Below are 15,226 nucleotides of genomic sequence, written 5' to 3'. Positions count from 1 at the left end.
CTGCACTCCGAGAATATTCCCCAACCCGTTGATTAATTTTAGGAATAACGAGTTTCGTTTGCTTTAATTTCAGGCTTGAATTTCTAGGAACTTTTACCATACAGTTTGCGAAAAAGAACTCAATATTTCTAGTTTTAAAGTCTGTGAGCCATTAGCAATAAGTAAATTTAATTTATTCTTCAAAACGGAAAATGAATCAATTCCTTTTTATGTTGTTTGACTCTTTGCTAAAAGCCCAAGGCCAATAATGCAGAGCATTCTGATAAAATTCTCAAACCTTTTAATTCATATTAGAAGAGCAAATTTTTTGTTAGCAAATAATTTACGTTCATTTTATTAAACCCAGAAACTCAGTCATTTTCGTTTTAAAGTCTGTGAGCCATGAGCATAAAATATATTAAATTGATATTAGAAAATTGAAATGATATAAATTCTTCCTATGATTACTTTTTCGTTATAAGACTGCACTGGTATACATTTTCTTAAGTTTATAGAATAACTTGCCGAAAACCAATTAAATCCAAAATTATAAGAATGCACAAGCCATATCCAAAAATTGTCCCCATAAATACAGGGGATTTGCAGGCCGACGAACACTACTTCAAACCAATTTTAATCAGCTTATATTTCAACTAAATTAATTTAAGGACAGGGTTCTGAGTGCTTCTACTCCCGCATATTTCTCACTCACAAAACACCGGAGCCGGAAGTGCTGGAGGACGCGAAGTGCTGGCTCATTCACTTGAGGCCCTCACAGATGCCTGCACAATGTGGTGGCGATAAACCAATCGCCGACATGTCCTCGAATGCACTTCCGCTTCCGCGTTCGCATCCTTCAGATACTTTGCAAGCCGAAGTGTTTATTGTTGCCATCTCTTCTGCTTTCTCCACTCGACAGAACGCAAGGATCAGCATCCGCTGCAGCTGACCGCCCACAATTTGGCCTCCGATACGCACCAGCTGATGTACTCGAGCCACGCCCATCCCCACGCCCACAAGGGGGCGGCACCGGGGGGCGGTGGGCCGGCAGTGCTGAGTGTACCGCCCACATTGAGTATGTCGCACACACAGATGCCACCCGGAATGGCCAGTATGGGTCAGCGAACCCCCAATCTGAGTTTCCGGGCCGCTCACGGAGTGGGTTCCTCCCAGGTGGCCACCATTCAGCAGCCCATCCCGCACGCCCACGCCTGCCACGCCTCCTCGAATTGCAACATCAAGATTTCGGTTGCCTCCGCCGGAGTCTCGGTGGGATGTCCGGATGAGTTTCGGGCTCCCAAGGTGACGCTGCTGGACGATCTCAGCGACGAGGTCAACTCCTCGACGGACGAGTGCGGGGACTGCTGCCTGGTGGAGGACAGCGATACCTACGAGGGAGCCACTATCAACAATGGCCAGAGTGGCCAGGAGAACATAACGGATGCCATTGGGATGGATAATGGTCTTTTGGATAACGACGAGGAGGAGGAGGACGAGGATGACGAGGACGGTGAGGGCAGTGGTGTGGGCGGGGACGATAGTCTCGGTGGGATCTACATAGGTCCACGGCATTGATTGCCAGACATAAACTGGGATTTTCCCCGCTAAAACGGACTTACCAACTTCTCAAAAGTACTGCCCAAAACTGCAACTCGGTGAAAGTTTAAAAAGAGGTTACAATCTTTAAGAAATCAAGTGTATGTGTAAGGTGAATGAGTCGTTAGGTGTTATGTGCCACTCTAAACGCGATGCTGAATGCAACTTTATCTGGTTAAGAAAGCGCACAAAGTCTTAGGAGTTGCAAAACCAAGGTCAATCATACTCAAACTTTTGCCCAGTTCTAAGGTGAATTTAAAATAGGAGAATGTCTTAATAACTTCTCAATGTTCAGCAAATGTTTTAAATATAACTAAACTGACTAGCTAAAGTTTTAAATTTTACCAACTTTTAAAAATCTATAAAACATTTATGGTCTAGCAGAGACTTAGCTAAGTGTTCCTAAACTTCCACTAAATAGATGCTCTAAAAACCGTCGTGTGCTCAATGGATAAACATAAACAGTGATTTTAATGTTTTCGAGATCATAAAGCTGCCTTGCAAGAGTGGTTATTTAATAGTTTCCCAAGAAACAACTAGATAGTGCTTACAAAAAATAGTAAGTCGCTGGATCACTGCCTCTCCATCTGTAAACTTTCCAATTTCAAGCTTAAAAGCATTGCGGTAGCGTTTCCATTAATTTTAAGACGGGACATTTAACGTTTCACAACCATTTATCAGCAGTTTTAATCAATCTTTGCACTCCACTCACGGCCGGCGACAAACAGCATTTCTTGTCTGGCCAAGACAAACATCCGTAACATTTGTATCAGTGTCCTTATAACTGTCATGTTGACAACTGTCATTGGCAGCGTGCATGTGGGATTGTTTGCCTGTGTGGGTGGCCGAGCACGTCCTGGCCAAGTCCTGCAAACAAGGAGTGGTGGTCAAATAGGAAGCTGCCCGCATACAAGGCAAACATATCGTCCATATAAATGTGACCACTTGTGTGCAGCCAGCCAGCGATACGAGTATATGTATGTGTGTAAAGGACCTCCCCCACTTTCCGGCACGTCAAGGTGTTTATTGTGCAAATCTTCGGGACAAAAATTGCATGGCCAACTATAAATTCCCACACTTGACTCGCACGCTTCGTTTCCCGGATCACAGACCCTGAATCATGGCCAAAAGTGTCACAGGGCTGGCTTGTTTATCTGACACATTGACTGCCACCATTTCAATGAACTGGCGAGCAAAAACTGTGTCGACAAGGGGCACAAAAGGCCAAGACAGCCAAAAACTAAAACGGCGACGACATTCGTGTCCTTCGAGTCCTTGATGTCCCCTCCCATCCCCCATTTCCATTTTCACTCACACAATTCCTTTTCGATGGCGGTTTGTGTGGTTGACCTTGTAAATAGTATCTCTTGGGGTCGCTGTGTTGGGTTTTCATTCTTCGACATTTATACCCATAAATGTTAATTGATTTATTCATAAAAGCTGGATGAAAGAGCAAAGCTAAACGCATGGAACTGTAAATATTTGAGTATGACGGTCAAGGACTAACCGAAAGAAAATGAAACTGAACATGAAAACAAAAAGAAGACAGTAGAAAACATATTTGACTTTACATAAGGTTCAATGGTAATTTTTGGTCCAATATTTATAGTTTTTGATGTGCTAAAAACGATTAACAAAAAGACGAACAATTTTGATTCCAATTCTTGTGTAAGGAAGAGTTTAAAAAGTCGACCGCTTTTTAAAACAAAGCTCGTTGTAAGTGTATGTGGAAATTAGTTGGACGTATAGATTTAAATAGGTATCACGCCCAAGCAATGATGTGAGGGAAGTGATTCCAATTAGTCAGTATAATCAAATCAGTTGGTCTGAATGTGCGTCGTTCTAAATTTACTCTTTATTACTAATCTCTGATTAAATGTTAAATAATTGCCTAATTGTTGTGTAAGGATATTCCTCGTTTCGGCTTGCCGACTGCACTCCTTTTTTCTCGTTCAAATTTAGATTCCTTACTTTAAAATGTACAAGGAAAATGTTGCTTTTAAAACTGTTCAATTTAAAACAAAAACACACACAGTTTTCCTATATTACCAAGAAATTCAAAATTAGGAAAAATCTGAAAAGAATATAAATATTTATTGTTAATTCGTAAACAAACTTTTTAACTAAAGTTAAATTTAAATAATTTTACATAATCTTAAAAGAAAACGGAAATGAGTCTTTTGATATAAGAGATGCTGCAGCGAACCAGTGCTAATTGAAATAAACATTGTTTCAATAGGAATATAGTTAGTTTAAAAAACACAAGTGAGATACTAAACTAATATTAAACTTTTGCCTAGCAAATAACTAAGTTTAGTCTGGTCGATGCAGAAAAAATCCATTGCATACAGAAATCAATTCAAAAAATAAATCCTTTTGAAAGAAATCACCCACCACAGACAGGAAGCGAAAACCCGGCTGAACGTAAATTACGAGAATTTTGCAAGTATAATTCTGTGTGTACATAGGTAATCTCAAGAACAACTGAAAATTCATTAGTTAAATGTCGAGAGTGGAAAAACATTTCTACAATATTTATTGTAAGTAAAGTGTCAAGAACAGGAGTACATAAAACCAAAACTGTTTACAAACAAAGCGAATTTTTAAATGTTGAAAAAAATGAGATCCGAAAAAGTAAATAATAAATAAAAAACAAAATGTGGTGTGCTAAAAAGAAATTAAATTTTAACGGAAATAAAAATTCTTTGAAAAAGCATTCAATATTTCAATGATTTCTACACAAGCCCATCATCACAACCTCACGTTTTTCAGCCAAACCAAGACACGTACCGCATTTTATGCTAATCAAAACGGGACGGAGGAAATTCAATTTCAGGGCCGCCCAAACAGAAGCCACGGGCAGGATTTTTAATTTAAAAGGGCCAACACGAGGCACTTCCACACCTACGCCCGTTCCAAATGCGAATACGACTCCCACTCACATTTCATTTGGCCAGGCCATAAACAGAGGATCAGCTTCGAGGCCGCCCTCATAAGGCCATTTAGAGGGAAATTTATGCTTGCCACCTCTGCAGTAAAATGGACCAAAAAACACGGCAAAAAAATACCATCGGGCCCTTGGAAATGGGAAACTGCAAGTGATGGCGTCTAATATAGACACTTAACCACTTACAACCAGGCCAACACACACACACACACCGCCACATAGGCACTTCCCAGGACGATTTTGATACACGTACACGCAGTTGGCACATCAAAGCGCAAATCCATTAAGCATTAAGCGGAGTCAGGTGCGGAACTATGCGGGTCGACTCACAAAAGCCATGTTTGTATAAGATATCTGGATACTCTGCCTTGTTTTTTGGAAAAGAAGTAGATAGAAAGATAAATAGATGGATAGATGGATAGATGGATAGATGGATAGATGGATAGATGGATAGATGGAAAGATAGTGGAATATTTAGAAATATAGATAGATAGATAGATAGATAGATAGATAGATAGATAGATAGATAGATGGATAGATAGATAGATAGATAGGTAGATAGATAGATAGATAGATAGATAGATAGATAGATAGATAGATAGATAGATAGATAGATAGATAGATAGATAGATAGATAGATAGAAAAATAGATAGGTAGATAGATAGGGATAGGAATTTCTTAAAAAACCAGTTTTACTTTCATAGCTCCAAAGACCAACTGCCAATTACAAAATTGAGTTACGAAGACTTCGATTAAGTGTAAATATATTTATTTCTTGTTTGATTTATTTAAAGTTTTTATAGGATTATAAATATTTTTGCTGCTTAAGCATAGCATTATAATATAAATTTGAGTAAAGGAAGCTCGTCTTACAAAGAGAGTTGTATAAAATAGAGTTTTCTTGAGTTAAGAATTTCGTAGTTATGGAAGTTTGCCAATATTTTTAAAGTAACAAATAAATAAGTAGCTTTTTATAAGGATAATTTTAATCAGACATCACTTAACATACACAGATGCTTCATCACCCATAACAAAAATAAATAAAATTTCTAAATTATATATCATGTCATTCTTTCAGAGCAGTAAGTGTTGTATATTGGGCGTTATATTTCTTTGTTTGGTGTGGAATTGTTTTTCCCTGTAAGCCGCAAACCATTATTATAGTTTATTTCCTCCATCCAGAAAGGGGATCGTGGAAAATCCCCTGCCTGGCATTGAAGCGGGCAAAGGAAATCACAAAACCCGCTACGTGAGCCGGGCTGCAAAGGCGAGGAGCTTATCTGCGGCCCAGGATCCAGAATTCCAGGATCCCACGAGTGTGCTACAGAGGTACGGCAAGAAAAACAGACGGAGACAGGAGAGCCGCTCATAAGCGAGGTAAGATTAATGAGCACCACCTGCCTGCAGACAAATTAGATGGCATAATTCAGCGTGACCCGCACACAGAACGTATTCCTCGCGCTTGTTCTTTGGCATGGGATAGGAATTCTCTTACATGCATAGGTGTGGCGTAGATCCCCATCGTTAAGTGCTGGCAAATTTATGCAAAATAAATTATTTGCCAGCTTCAAACAGGCAGGGACAACGAAAGTAAGTGAAACCCGAGTTAAAGCGTGGGAATGGAACTCCAGCCATCCAACCCACCTCTCCGCGGGAATCCAGCATAAGCTGCTGATTTATGCCTGAGTTGATAAAATGTCGCATATCCGGTTCCGTCTTTTTCAGGCCCAGGAAAATGAAATACAATTTCTTCGCCTTTCCCTGTCTGCCTCGCCTACATTTCTGGGAAATGGCAGGGAAGTTTGGGAATGGGTTGATGCGATAAAAGCCAGAAGAAGTAATCAAAGTTAGCATATGGCGGCTATGGCTGCCTAGAAATGCATGGCAATCTCTAAATGTGTTCTCTGATTGTCTGCAACTCGTCTGACACGCCCATTTTTATTCATTTTCAGCTGCCTTTTTGTGTGTGTACTTGAGCGTGTTTTTTCCTTCTGTGTGTGTTTGTTATGGCCACACTTCTAGAGGGTGTGGCTGACAGGGCGTATGAGTAATGCTCCTTTCGATGAATAATCGGGACATCTTATTCTGTTCTTTTTCGGGGGGTGGCTATGAGCTTTTCATCAACACAATGTTCGTATTACAACTGTAATAACTTGAATTAAATGGATTCAATTTGTTTTCACTTTGTAGGAAGAATTAAAACGGCCTGTGAGAAATTTATTTTAAACTTTTAATAATTAAAGTGACAGGATATTAACAAGCTTATATAAAATATTTGAGTATAATATTTCTTACTGGTTGTCGAAATCTTACATTTGCAGCTGTTCTCCATTGCTCTGAGGCCCTTAGAAATTGACAATCTGATGACCCACTTTTGGCTTCTTGAATGCCAACTGTGTGTGACTGTAAAAAAAACCAAGGAAAGGAACTTTCTTTTTCCTTTTGCATCCTTTCTGCCAAAAGAGTTATTGCTCTAGATTGCCAGATGAAAAATTAATTTTAAAAGGGAAACAAAACACATTTAATAGAAAAAATATATAGAAGCAGGTCAGTCACAACTATCTCCATCCGGTTGGCAACATCTGCGAGACGATGACCGGCGGTTGGGCGTTTTTCTGGCCAATTGGCACACCTTCAATGCCCGACGTCTATCCCGGTTGTTCATATTGATATAGCAGCTCAGCATTCCCCAGGTGTCCATCGTGGTGGTGCCCAACTCCCTGGCGAACTTCATTAGGTAGTACATGCCATCGGTGGCTTCCAGGACGTACCACAACACCGCCAAAGCCACCAAGCTGGTAATCAGCCCCGACAGCCAATATCCATACGGCGAGGATTGGCAGCCGTTGTGCGTCAAATTCAGGAGCAGATCCGTCAGGCTGTAGAGGAACCTTTCCAGGCCGCACCAAATGATTATGGTGCCCACCTCGGCCAGGAAAATGCCAGCCACGATCTCGATGAGAATCCGCCAAAAGCGGGCCATGTGCATAAATCGACGGGGATAGATGGAGGTATCCCACAGGAAACACATAGTGGCCACCAGAAAGATCCAGCTGGCCAAGTCGGGAGCCTGCGAGCAGCGATCCTCCGGCTGGGCAAAGAAAAAGTAGCAGCCCATTAGTTGGAAAAAGGCCGCTAGGCACACGGCCAGGTTTTCCATTTTATTAAAATACCCCTTTTTTGGTATTTTAAGAAACCTCCCGAAAAGTGTACTTGTCAAATTTGTAAGATTTTATTGAAAACTAGATTTTATTTGCAGATAACTACTCAATTCTTTAAACATTATATAAAGAATTCAATTAAAACTGTGAAATACAGAACAAAGTCAGCATAACATATTATACATAGCCGTGATTATTGAGGTCTACTTTCTTATAATAATTTATAACAATAATTACCACATATTATAGAACACTTCACTTTATATAGAACCCAATAAAAAACCCTCAACTAATTAAAGCAAAAACCTTTGAGCACACAAAGTGTTCAATCACCTTTAAGTGCAGTTTCACCCACTTGCTTCATCGTGATTGACAGTCCCGGGATAATTAGCATGCTCCAATCAACAGCAGGAGCCGAAGCGTCTGAGGACACCCCCTTCATAGTGGAGCTCATTGCAATTAATTAGTGTTTGTCAACCCATACAAATCGGCACACACGCACGAGGGAAGACTCAAACACAATGTGTGACAGGCTTTGGCAGAAAATTAGTTTACCGACCCGCCCACTAATAGTATCGCATTAGCCGCTTATCTAAAATCGGTCGACAGACAACAGCCCAGGCAGCCATCCAAAAAAGTGGCAGCAAATTAACATAACATTTACCGCAATTAATCAAAATTAAATTGGGCCATCGCCCAGGTCCTTAGATGGCCATGTCAATGAACCGCATGAACAGCCCAGCTACACAGTTCCCCCCAAAAGTCAGCCAACAACCTCTGTCGCCGTCTCCGACGTTTGTGGAGTGGGTCGGTGATGAGTGGGTGGCTGGGAGATGAATGGCTACCTGGTGGCCCACTGTGAACTTGAATCTATCAAAGCCATTGGCATCGGGTAAGTGAAAGTGCCTGGATCTGACAGGGAGAAAGACCTTTTTGCCACGGGCTGGGGCACAGTGTTTCAACCTAAGTGGAAAACTTTTCCAGGAAATGTTCTAGGGATCCCATGATTGGCAACAAACTGCAAATTTTTTTGACATTCTAAAACTAAATAACAACGTTGTAAAATTAACTCACCTATTAATAAACATTTATTCTAAAAAATATTCGAACTGTTTAAAAAATTTTACATTCAAAAATAGTATTCGCCATGACCTTAAAAAATTTTGAGTCAATGTAAACTTTTAATTTAAATTAGAAAAATCATGTAATGCTAAAATAAATGTTCTTTTAATTAAGTATATTACCAAATAAAAAAAATTTTTTTTTAATTCAAAAAAAATTTAATATACTTTTAAAAGTGGGGGGCGAATACTTTTTTTTTATGTGTACAGTGTTTTTTATGGTATGGCTTGAATTAGGATACAGGAATTTCATGCATTGTTTAAAGTAAAAATCCTTTTTGGTTAAAAACTGCTAAACTGTTTTCCACCACTGTTGAAAAACATGCTTACACACATTAGGCCTACTGATGAAGAGGGTTCATTGCTGTCAGGAGTTGGGTCCTGTATTTTTGTTTGTGCGTGTTCGGGTTCATCTTGTCTATTTAAAAATTGATTTGTTGTTATTTACATGCGACATTATATATTTGGGATATCTTTTTAAGCGATTTTATGCCAGCACGCGATAATGGCGTGTCCTTCAGGCCTTGTTGCCGCTGTCGAAAATCCAATTTGTAAGTGTCACTGGCAGTTTTTGGCCAGGGAAAGCGAGAGAAAGAGCGAGACAGAGGTCCTTCGAAATTTTTTTATCACTGATTTCTCCAGTGAAGCGGGAATCACAGTTGATTTCGGATGCAACAAGTTGGCGTGGGTCAGAATCGGGCATGACTGGAGGTGTCACAGCATGACTTTGGTTATTGTATTCGGGGATAGGACACAGAAGGATGTGTTCATTTGCAGGGATAGTGATGGAGATGGCAGTAGAGAAAGTCAGATAGGGGCCAGTAATTGAAAGCATTCGTGTAGAAAAATCAATCAAAATTGTGCGCTTGACATTTGAACGGGTTGGGTGAGGCGTCACTTTGGTGCTTGGGGAATTGGCTTTAAAAAAGTAAATATTTTTAATATCATCCATGCGTGCGGTGATTTGCATAAGTATTTATGCAGGTCATTAACGCAAAGCATTTCTCGCTGATGGTTTAAACAAATTAATAATTACTTAATTTAAATTTGCGTTTATTGTGAAAGCACCGCCAAAAAAATTCACTCAACGGAAATACTTATTTTTCAGTTAAATAATGAATCACTTCAGGAAGAGGTAATGACTGCGATGGCGGCGGCAATTAAGCGTAAACAACTGCAAAATGTCTGGGGAAAATAATTTGCACTTCCACTTAGCCCTTGGGTTGTGGCAGGAAGCCAGGAGCAGTAGGGATCAGACACGCGGCCAAGTCATGCACTTAAAATTTTATATAATTTCGCACGTGAAACTTTAATGAACTTTTCACACTCGCTCACACAACACGCACGCAAATTAAGATAGGGCCAAACGAGAGGAATCGTGGGTCTGACATCGAGAACCCCTCTTATGTAGTACATATACATATGCTGCTAGGGTACCTATTATCCTTAAATCCCACTACGGTTTCCCCAAAGTTTAACTAAAGCTTAAAGTTTTTGAATTGCAGATTTGTCACGTTCCAAATGTCCATAAAGTTTAAATAAACCTGACAATAAAAGAGATTTGTTTGTTTTGCTGTAGCTTTATATTTGTTGCCTCAGTAGTTAAGTTGATTTATATTATTAATTTTCTAAAAACTGATTAAACAGATTCTCCTAATTTGTTTACCATAAAACAAGGTATTTGCTACCCCATAATAAACATACAAGAAAAACATTCAAATTTGACATCAAATTAAAAATTTAATCAAGTTTTACTTAATTCGAGCAATAAGAAAGCTATTCTTTTGTCATATTAAATATTCCTTTAGTACGTCCTAGGAGTATTCTATTTCTTTAATCACTGGGCCACCGTGTAAGCATTAAAAAGTGTTTAACATAAGGTAAATAGGAAGCAGGTGGGACCCCAAACTATTGGTTTTTGGGTGTGCCTTGGTAACCAAATGCACGGGGTGAAGTGTGTTAGGGGAAGTGGGTGCACCGGGGACCGGAAACATGTGGCAAGCAACTTCGGCTGAAGATGGCAGCAGCAACAACCAGCTTGACTTGTCAAATCGTGCGCGTAAAAGTTTTAGCCATGAAAAGTTTTCAGTTGCTACCTGGAAGGTTCCGTTTTTTTGCAGATTATATACTCTTTCCCCTTCCCTGATACTGACTCTGAAATTAAAATGTGAATAGTTGAGTATATAAAAAGTCGCTGTAAAAGGTTCCAGTACTGAGTGACTTTACTATATTCAAATAAAAAGGTTCTTCTTTTCTCAGAAAAATTAATACGTGACCCTGAAAAAGGTAAATGTTCTTGATTATTTGATTATTTTGAAATGTAAAGCCTCTTCTTTATTCAGTAAAACAACTAAACATTTTAAGTATTTCTCTTAAAAAGGGGAAGGATTTCTATAAAGCAATATTATATGCTGTAAGGCTTTTAATAGGTTCGCTACTTATGATACTATTATGGGTCTAGTCTAATATCTCCCACACACCCTGCAAAAATGAGCTGTGCCAGCAACAAAGTTGTCTGTCATGGGCTGCATGTTGCACACGTGTCAGGCGGGAACAAGGAGCCCAGGCCCAGGAAACGGAGCTGCATCCGGGGGCTTTTTACGTGACGCTGGCGGAGCGACTTGTCAAAGGCAGTTCCATCAGTTCCGCTTCACCTTCACCTCCTCTACGAACCCTGCCCTTCCCTGGAGACAAATTGAATTCGCTGGAATTGTTGCAACTCTGTGGCATTCGAAATACAGGCAGACATATGGACGGCACTGCGGCAGATGGCGATTTGTTTGTGTGTCGTTTTGGTGCAGGCATCGCTTGATTTGCATTTCGCTCCGGACAGCTTTTCCCACTTTCACTCGCCCGGCTCCCTCAGCCGTTGAAAATCACGCTAATTGTCGCAGGGCTTGCACTTAGGGAAAAACAAACACATTTCCAGAAAAACCCTGATTTGTAAACCAGAAGAACAACTTTATTTTTTTCAGTTTTTGCGAATATATTAATTGCATGTTAACTGGATTAATGTGTAATATGGCTAAAATTAAAGCTGTATAGTTCCATACTAGTAAGATAGAGCACAAAATAATTAAAGTAATGTAATACTATATTTCTTGTAAGCAACATTTTAAAAACAAATATCAGATCGGTTTTTTAATCCTTAAAGTTCAACCCATGTTTCAAGATCTGAGTCTTAAAGAAAGTTGGAGTAAAACTTAATAACTGTCAATCTTTTAAATTTCAGGGACCGAATTAAACATTTTATTGAAGAATTTTTTTGAGAAGATTTCAAAAAATCGTATCTCTTATTTTAGAAAAATTGTTTCTTCGCGTGCACTTGGGCGCAATGCAGTTGTTCGTGCATGGGGAGAACAATCTTTTAGATCGGTCTGCTCCGAATTTGCATTAATTGAAATGCAGAAAGTCAATGAGGCCTGAATGCAGAAGGAGTGCGCCAGCTGGGGTTTACCTAATTTGCAATATATTCTAAAATGGGACGCTTTAGCTTTAAGCAGTTTTAAGGCCAGCTGCCAAAAACCAGCCGCAGGATGCTTGCTTTGTGATGCAAATATGACAACTCTTTGCCAGCTGCCCCGCCACCGCCACCTTTCTACATCTGAGTCCTGCCAAAGATGAGGCTTTGGTCCTGTTTGGTGACAAGCCACAAACACAAACAAAAGTCAATGCTCGCAGCTATTAGGAGAACAACAACACTGCCAGAATCAACACGGCCCCTCGTCACTTTCTCCCGTTTCTCCTTCCCCCCGTCCCCCCAAGGGGAGTGCAGCAAGTCCTGCCAAATGAAGGATGAACACAATGACAGTGTCTGCTGTCCGCCGTCCGATGTCCTCTGTCCGCCAGATGTCCTCCCACCCACAAACGAAAAACACCTTGCATAATTTATAAGCATTTCCATTTGCTGCAAGCTCTGGATTAGAGAAGGAAAAGCGGAAAAACTGAGCTGCCTCATGGCCTGCGACATTTGCATTTCCACGCAGTTTCAACACGCTCATGAGCAGCAAATGACATTGCGCAAAAAAAGAGGAAAAATCTGGAATCAAGGATGGGAAAAGGACTTCATTTCCATCTGGCCTGCGGTCGAGCGACTCTTAATGAGCGCATTTTAAGCTGGTTAGTCGTGGTCTTTAGCCGAGTTAATTTAAAGCATCAGGAAAATTAATTCTTGCAACAGATGTGGGGGACTGTTATTAGATGTTGATTAAAAAGGGATAAGCAAGCCAGCGTGGATATTATTTAACCAAAGGAAGTGATTAAGGATAGAAAAAAGAAAGAATTTCATATCAATATAAATTAATTTTTATTTTACTTTCATCTGATTGCTCTCCACAATAAAAATGGAATAGGCACTTTAAAACTTTCAAGAAAGAACTAACCTGTGACATTATTATAAGAGAGTTAATTTATTTCTAATTTAGAAGCATCATCTCCTGATTGCTTTGGACAACAATATATATAAATAGAACAGTCACTTGAAAACTTTCACCTTTCTCCGGCACTTGAAACAACAATCGCACAATAGGCCGCCTGAGCACTCTCGGCCTTCCTTAACGACAGGCAAAACTTTGTTCTCTAGGACTCTCGAGGTATCCTGTCCTCATGTGTTACTTTGACCCGGGCAAACATTTCAATTAGTTCGGCATTGCCGAGGCAACAAATTTTAAATTGTTTTGTCAGCCGGATCCAAACTTGATAAATGCCAAAGTGTCGAAAGTGTTTTGCCATCGCATTGGCCTGACGTTGAAAGCATTTAAAACACGATTTTCACATTTACTTTCCAATTTTGCACTGCTATTGCCTCTGCTGCTCTCTACCAGTTGAGTTCGCCTCTCATACACCCCCCCCCCCCCCACTTTTTCTCCTTTTCCCTTGATTTTCCGACCTACTTGTCTGACAATGGCGACATATTGGGGAAAAGTGTCTAGGCAAGCCAGGAATTGAATCACACTCTACGGGGCCTCAGATTCGATTAAGTTAAATCGAATTTTTTGGTTTTGGTTTTGGTTTTGCCGATAAAAACATCAACTCAGTCAAGACCAAAAAAAAAACAAGGAAGGAAAATAAAGGAGCGGGAGTGTCTGGCATCCTTGCCTCTGGCCAAGTTTCATTCTTATTCTTTCCGAGCATAAACAAGATTTATATCGGCAATAAAATATTTCACGCTCCAGTGAAACTCAACTAAGAGCACACCTCCATAAGTGGGCGTGGCAGTACCTGGCAGCCAGGATTCACAGGACTCTCAGGATTCCGGAGGCAACTCCCCCGAACTTGTCTCGTTTTTGAGGAATGTTCTCGGAGATGTGGCTTTATCAAAGGAGTGCAGATAATTTGTCATGCCAATACGAATTCCTGTGGCAGACACTTAAAGAGCCTTGGATAAGCTCAAAGCATGGCTAATGGGGTGACTATTAGTGTTACCTGGGGTGTGGCTAATTGGAGAAGTTGGTCTTTTGTTTGAATTTAAAGGTGCTAAGGAGCAATAACAACTTCTGTGAGATAAGTATCCGTCATTAATCTTTAAGAATGATTAAAATTCTGACAATTATGTATTAAAATAAAATAATAAATTAAAGACAGAGTATTCAAATATTAATTTACTGATAGTGGTCACTGAAATCTAAAATTTAAGTCTTTTATCTTTAGGTATCTTTTGTATTATTAAATCTGATATATTTTGTTAAGTTTTGAGACTAAACTTTGACAGTCTTTATTTGTTTTAATGGAATATTGATTTAAGCATACTCTCGAGAGACAACTCCATAATCCCTTATGTACAAAAGCTACTTTAAAGCTCTGGCAGGACTCCAGACCCAGTGTAGAGCTACCATCATTCATGGCATGGCATCTCCTTCTCCTCCTGAACTCACATGCCTTGTTAGAGCTTTTGTTATTGTTATCAAGCAAATAGGCTGACTTATAGCCCGCCTCCTGTTCCTTTTGTGTCGTGTTGTCTTGTCTGTTGCATGTACAAACAATTTAATGCCCGGGATAACAAGTCACCAGCACACGAGCGCACTTCGGCACGCAGCAGGTCACATAACTGGGGGACACCTGGTGGCCAGGAGGAGCAGGAAACAGGACATTGCCGGGCAGGATAAGCCCAAGTGCGATTCACTGCCTGCAGCTCCGCGTGTGTAAATCCGCTTTGGCCCCTTAAAATGCCAGCTCCAATGCAATTTCTGTCATTTGTAATGGTTTTATTGGTTGTACAACTACTTGAGACACTCTTAGAAAAAATCGTATCTTAACAAGCTATAAGGAAATTGTGATCAAGGTGATAATATCGCATTGTGATCAAGATTGGTTGTAGAGTAAATGGGGTATATTAAAAATATATTGTTTATTTATTTCTCTCCCTACTTATTTCTCTAAGTGTTAATGGCTTTGTGTGGAACAGCACCTGCAGTCGGGGGAG

General features: G+C 40.0%; 2 protein-coding genes across 5 annotated transcripts in view; one reads left to right on the top strand and one right to left on the bottom strand.

The window, feature by feature from the left end:
- Shawl (Shaw-like) overlaps positions 1–4,291 on the top strand; it is a 49,130-nt gene extending 44,839 nt beyond the window's left edge. For all 3 annotated transcript variants that reach the window (XM_036815317.3, XM_036815324.3, XM_036815322.3), the window contains one exon: positions 899–4,291. In XM_036815317.3, the coding sequence (XP_036671212.3) occupies positions 899–1,554 (656 nt within the window). In that variant the 3' untranslated portion in view covers positions 1,555–4,291. The remainder of the gene's footprint in view (positions 1–898) is intronic.
- Positions 4,292–6,836: 2,545 nt separating this feature from the next.
- Positions 6,837–7,714, bottom strand: LOC108012144 (uncharacterized). Of its 2 annotated transcripts, XM_070994419.1 has the most exons (2): positions 7,295–7,714; positions 6,837–7,243 (listed from the first exon to the last, which is right to left on the bottom strand). In XM_070994419.1, the coding sequence occupies exons 1-2, from the start codon at positions 7,681–7,683 to the stop codon at positions 7,072–7,074; spliced, it is 561 nt and encodes a 186-aa protein (XP_070850520.1). In that variant the 5' UTR covers positions 7,684–7,714; the 3' UTR covers positions 6,837–7,071. The 2 variants fall into 2 exon arrangements, with proteins under 2 accessions (XP_070850520.1, XP_016932928.3); XM_017077439.4 differs by having other exon boundaries at positions 6,841–7,714.
- Positions 7,715–15,226: the final 7,512 nt, after the last annotated feature.

The sequence above is a fragment of the Drosophila suzukii genome, chromosome 2L, assembly GCF_043229965.1.
Source record: "Drosophila suzukii chromosome 2L, CBGP_Dsuzu_IsoJpt1.0, whole genome shotgun sequence".
NCBI classification, from domain to species: Eukaryota; Metazoa; Arthropoda; class Insecta; order Diptera; family Drosophilidae; genus Drosophila; species Drosophila suzukii.
This window is presented reverse-complemented; position numbering and strand designations above follow the sequence as displayed.